The following is a 5,540-nucleotide window of genomic DNA, read 5'->3' as shown; positions in this document are numbered from 1 at the left end:
GGCAGTACCTGGTCGCTCTCTGAGGACATTTCACCTGCGAATTGCACTGGCCCCCGCATCACCGAGTGGGAGGGATCACTTCTCATGATTGTTGACTGCGAGAGCAGCCAGAGGGTGTACGAGTCGCGTGACATGGGGACAACGTGGACGGAGGCCATCGGGACGCTTCCAGGCGTGTGGGTCAACTCACAATCGGAAGCCTCTCAGGATTCAAGCCTGCATGTGGATGCCCTCATCACCGCGACCATTGGGAAAAGGAGGGTCATGCTGTACACACAGAGAGGGTACGCCACGGAGGAAAACGCCAATCCGCTCTACCTTTGGGTGACGGACAACAACCGCTCGTTTTCTGTTGGACCGGTTGGCATGGACAGTGCTGGGAAGAAGGAGGTCGCCAGCACCCTGCTGTACTCGGATGGCAAGTTGCATCTTTTACAACGGAGGGTCAGTGGTGAAGGCAGTGCCATTTCACTCTCCCGCCTGACGGAGGAACTGAAGGAAATCGAGTCCGTCCTCAGTACTTGGTCGCAAAAGGACGTTTTCTTCTCCAGCTTTTCTATACCCACGGCGGGTCTGGTGGCAGTTTTGTCAAACGCATCGGCCAGTGACGACACGTGGAACGACGAGTACCTTTGCCTGAATGCGACGGTGACGAACGCCACGAAGGTCAAGGATGGGTTTCTGTTGACGGAGACTGACTCCAGGGTAATGTGGCCTGTGAACACTCGGGGTGATAATGTGCGTCATGTGTTTTTGAACCACAACTTCACACTTGTGGCGTCGGTGACCATCGAAGAGGCTCCGAGTGAGAAAACTCCTCTCCTGACTGCGCTGTTGGGTGACGCTGAGCCCCCGTATTTCATGAGACTGTCGTACACCGCGGATAACAAGTGGGAGACGATTTCCAAAGGCGATAAAAAACTAACAACGGAAAGCAGGCCTTGGGTGCCGAAGAAAGAACACCAAGTGGCACTCATGCTGCAAGGCAACAAGGCCTCTGTGTACATTGATGGTGAGTCGCTGGGGGAAGAAGCGCCGTTAACAGTTGAGACACCACTTGAGCCCTTTGGGTTTTGCTTTGGCGCGTGCGACTTTGATGATGATGATGATGGTGGTGATGATGATGATGAGGAGGACAGTCAGGAGGAGTCCAGTCCGAAGGAGTCCAGTCCGGAGAAGATCGGCAAAAAACCTCATGTGACGGTGACGAACGTCTTTCTGTACAACCGCCCACTGAATCCCACTGAGATGCGTGCAATCAAGGACAGGATCCCCGTTTCGACGAGAGCTCCAGAACCACAAGTGAAAATTGCTCCCAAACCTGTCGCACCTGCTGCACCTGCTGCACCTGCGGTGCCTGGCCCACGGGAAGTACCAGCAGCACCGGGGAGGACAACTGTGGGGAGAACCGCCAATACCCAACATGCGCCAGCGGGACGCTTGACTTCTGCTGGGAATGAGGGGACGGCACGAGAAAAGGGTGATGGTGGGGCAAATGGTGATGCTGGTTCCGCGTACGGGAGGGTGCTGCTGCCGCTGCTGCTTCTGCTGGGACTGTGGGGCTTTGCGACTGCGTGAGGAGTGTGCGGCCTCAGTGTGGGACACTTGCGCCATCCCCCACACCGACGCACGTCCGGTAATGAATTACTCTCCGCAATTCTTTTTTTTTTGTGTTTCCGTTTTTTTTATCTCCCCCTTTTTTGCTTGTTGCCTTGGGGCAACCAATATGAACGGTTTTTTTTTTTTTTTTTTTCATTTTTAATGGTTTAATTTGTTTAAATTTTTAAATTTTATTTTTCATCCCCCATCCCTTCTATTTTTTGCTTTTGGGGCAACCACCATGGAACTCTTTTTCTTTTCTACCCTTTTAATTGTTTCTTGCTGCACTCTTCCTGTGAGGGGTGCCGTGTGTTTCCCGCCCAACTGCTCCACTCGCACACCCACCGACACGCTCATGACGACGGCCCTGTGCGCCTCGCCTGCTGCACGCATGAGGAGGGGCCGCGACGAACGGCGCGCTGAGGGAGCCGTGACGTGTGGGCGTGCGACGAGTGCCTGTGGGGCGGAGCACACATTTCTTTCCCTCTTGTTTTGTTTTCTTGCGGCCAGGGCGGGCAGACACCCGCAGCGCCACACACACACAGCCACACCCTGCCGCTTTTAAAAAGTAATTTTGCTTGCTCTCTTTGACTTTCTCACTGTGTGTGTTTTTTTTGCGCTGGCGCACCCTTCGGGGTCGGCCTCGTGAGCATTTCTCTCCCCTCTGATGATTTTTCTTTTTTTTGCTGCGCTCACTCTCCCGATGGAGAGACGCGACTCCCGTCATGTCTGCGTGCTTCTCTCAGTCCCCACACACACACGAGTGACTGTGCTCTGCGGGCCGCACTCACACGCCGATGGGAGGGCTGAGGGGAGCAGCAACACGCAGATGATCCCGTGAAATATAAACGATGTGCGGACACACATGGAGGGTCGGACGGTTGAAAGACATTTAAATATCTTTTAATTTTATTTTTGGACAAAATATGCAGACAATTTCTGGAGCAACATGGTGGTTGGGTGCTTTTTTTTTGTGTTTTTTTTTTCTTTTATTATTATTTGGGTGTAGCCGTAATAGAGGACGGCCTTTTTTTTTCTTTTTCTTTTTTTTTCATTTTTTTTCTCTTTTCAAAGTGTGGGGTGCGGAAAGGTGAAGATGAATTTTTTAAATTTTAATAATTTTTTATGAATTGCCGCTGCTTTGTCTGCAGTGCAATATCATGAGCTTGAGCAGTCTTTTTCTCTTTATTTCTGCCATGCACTTCTGCTGTACATTTTTGTTTGTGCGTCCCTTCACATGCTCCGCTCCTGTTTTTACTTCTTTGCCTCGTGTGTCTGCAGGCACACACAACCACATAGAATGCGCATTGCAGTGTATTTGGATGCTTCTTTTGCAGCGTGTGCTGGCGGTTGCGGGTGGCTGCTGCTTCGTGGGCGTGAAGGGAAGGAGGAGAGAGGGAGCGCGCACCGCGAGTCACTCTTCCTGCGGGTGTGATGCGCGCGGTGGGCTGCGACTGCTGTGGAGGGCCGCATTCTTTTGGTGTGCGCTTCTCCGCCGTTGTGCCGTGCGTTTGCGCATGTCATTTGTTATGCGCGTGCGTGCTGGGCATGTTTTTCCGGAGCGTTGGGCGGCCACCATCTGTCTATGGCGGTTTGTGTGAGTGGGCACGTGCGGATGAGGGTCAGGGCGTATGGAATGAAGGAATGGCTTGGGGAAAGGGGAATTTGATTTGGAGGGTATTTGGACCAGATTCATTTGGCTGCGGTGGCCACATGCACGACGGATGTGTTTCCGCATAATGGGGGAGGATGCGACAGGGTTTTCCGAAGTGGCCCGTCAATGCAATTCGGGTTTTATAGCACTGAGGCACAGTGGTCTTCCTGCAATGGCTGGTGACGGCCTCTAGTGGGCCGGTGTATTTATGCCGCTGCTGCTGCTCGAGGAGGCGTAGAAGTGCGATTTGGGGTGAGCGGCGGAAGGGCCACACATCCCGCAGTGATGGTCGTCGTTGGCCCAGCGGGTGCCTCTGAAGGTTTTGTTGGATGCAACGTCCTTATGCCCGTCTCCGGATGGCGGCATCCCTGATGCAGCCAACGAACGGGGCTGGGAGCGACGGTAAGACGCAAGCACGTGTGGATGTTCGGCGCGGCCGGCGCACCGCACGCTGAGAGCATGGCACGGTGAGGACCGGACCTAGAAAAGGGACACCGCGTGGGACGTCAATCTTCACTGCAGCGACCGCCACCGAATTCGGATGTGCTCGCACCTTCTGCGGTCCCTGTTCCTCCCCTCACTTACTTCTGTGCCGAGGACTGTGCCGCGGGATCCAGCAGCGCGATGTTTGGCCGCAGGAACATGGCCCGAACAAATGATTTGTGGGAGGGGGATGTGCACTGCGACGAGAAGGAAAAAAATGTTGCGAGACGACCACCACCACAAGACCGGAGTGAAGTTGTGTTTTGTCCACTTGCGCGAGGGCGGCCTGCCACCTGGTCGGTTGGGAGGATTATTTTTTTTGCGTCTTTGCGCTCTATTTTTATTCCGCTGCGTTTTATTGCGGACCTGCGAAGGGAGATTTGCAAGAAATTCCTGCGAGGCGTCTGTGCCGTCGTCGGAAAAGCGGATTCCCCCTTGTAAAACGCTACCTTTTGAATTTGTTTTGGGCGGGGAGTTCCTGTCGATTCAACGCGACTTTGTTTTGCGTATTTGATGCGTGTGTTTCCGAGCGGTTCGATCAGTGCTCCCAGCCCACTCGGATGTGGTGTGCGCGTCGACGTGAAGGTGCCTGCCAGCCGTTTTATTGCCTCCCCCGCTGTGGCTGCTGCCGCTGCCTTCTTCCCTTCCTGAGGTCCTGCGGCCTCTTGACAAGATGTTTTGGAGAAGGCGTTGCCGCTCTTATCGTCCATTGTATTTTGATTCTGGTGTCGCGGTCAGAAGACATTGAACAAGAGGGTTTGCTGGCCTTTTGTTTTGCTTATCCTCTCTGCCTGACGGCCAGTTCTACACAAACGTGCTTCTCGGCACCTCAGTTGGAGCTGGCGGGTTTGCTCACAGTCGTCACTGGCAATCGCATGTGCCAACTCTTCTCTGCTCCTTTTCAGTGTTGCATTTTTTTATTGATTGACGGACGCCATTCTGTCCGGCGTGCCACTTTGATTGGATTGTGTGGGACTGCTCGCCAACGCCATCGGAGAAAGCAGGCCGACTTTTTCACGTATTTAAATGCCATCTTGCGCGCAGGTGTTTTTCACATGTTCTGTTGGGCACTCAAACAGTGAGGAGTCCGGAACCATGCGTGCGTGGAATTCTTCCTGCCATGTGAACTGCGGGCAACACCGCGGGGCTGTCACTTTTACTCCGCAGAGTTGTTGCGTCTCTTTGCAGGGTTGGCAGGGAAATTCCATGCAGCCTGCTACTGCTGGTGTGTCCCCAAATGTTGTCACTCCATGCGAATAATGTGCTTCATCGAGTGAGGGTGTTGATTGGGTTTGTGTGCACTCTGATTCTGTTTGCCACTTTGTGCGGGCACGCAACACTTGAGTGGTGGGAAAATGGAGCGGGGCGATGCATGGCTGCGTCTCGCCCATTTTTCAGTGCACGATGGTGTGGTGCACATTGTGGTGCTGACTCTGCGATGTGACTGCGGTCTCCTGCGCGGCAATAGTGGTGGGTGGAGGAGAGTGTTGACCCGCGGCGGGACGGTGGGATCGTGCCTCCTTTTCTCTTTGTTCCTTCCCTTTTGTGAAGGTGTGCACTTATTTTTTGTGTCGGTGATGGGGCAAACAGACCGACAACGTGAATAAAACAAAATGAAAAAGGGCGATGGTGTGGCGGTGTTGGGGTTGGTTGCACGCCTCGCGTTGCTGCGGAGGCGGTGGGCCTCGGCTGCTTCACCGACAGGCGTTGCAGTGCGGCTGCATGGCGCACCGACCACCGAGCCGTGCGAGTGCCACGCCCAACGCCATTGGGACAGCGGGACGAAACAGCCGCGAGTGTCCTT

General features: G+C 54.0%; 3 protein-coding genes across 3 annotated transcripts, besides 8 other annotated features; 2 read left to right on the top strand and 1 right to left on the bottom strand.

Annotated features, from left to right (window-relative positions):
- Nucleotides 1-1,578, top strand: Tc00.1047053504491.20 (trans-sialidase, putative; the record flags this gene model as incomplete). Its single annotated transcript, XM_799176.1, has 1 exon — nt 1-1,578. A coding segment is annotated over one exon (1,578 nt), but the record flags the coding sequence as incomplete, so codon positions are not given.
- Nucleotides 1-5,540: a sequence feature (areas not merged during assembly with more than two copies in the genome that could not be assigned to a particular haplotype).
- Nucleotides 1,095-1,130: a microsatellite.
- Nucleotides 1,526-1,551: a microsatellite.
- Nucleotides 1,735-1,760: a microsatellite.
- Nucleotides 1,766-1,798: a sequence feature (AT_rich).
- Nucleotides 2,627-2,668: a microsatellite.
- Nucleotides 2,699-2,726: a sequence feature (AT_rich).
- Nucleotides 3,032-3,214: a repeat region.
- Tc00.1047053504491.10 (uncharacterized protein) lies at nt 4,759-5,127 on the bottom strand (the record flags this gene model as incomplete). The annotated part of the gene is made up of 1 exon (XM_799175.1): nt 4,759-5,127. The coding sequence occupies one exon, from the start codon at nt 5,125-5,127 to the stop codon at nt 4,759-4,761; it is 369 nt and encodes a 122-aa protein (XP_804268.1).
- Tc00.1047053504491.5 (retrotransposon hot spot (RHS) protein, putative) lies at nt 5,363-5,540 on the top strand (the record flags this gene model as incomplete). Its single annotated transcript, XM_799177.1, has 1 exon — nt 5,363-5,540. A coding segment is annotated over one exon (178 nt), but the record flags the coding sequence as incomplete, so codon positions are not given.

This window comes from Trypanosoma cruzi (genome assembly GCF_000209065.1).
Source record: "Trypanosoma cruzi strain CL Brener chromosome Unknown tcruzi_1047053504491, whole genome shotgun sequence".
NCBI classification, from domain to species: Eukaryota; Euglenozoa; class Kinetoplastea; order Trypanosomatida; family Trypanosomatidae; genus Trypanosoma; species Trypanosoma cruzi.
The sequence above is the reverse complement of the archived record's forward strand: the minus strand, read 5'-3'. Positions and strand labels throughout refer to the sequence as shown.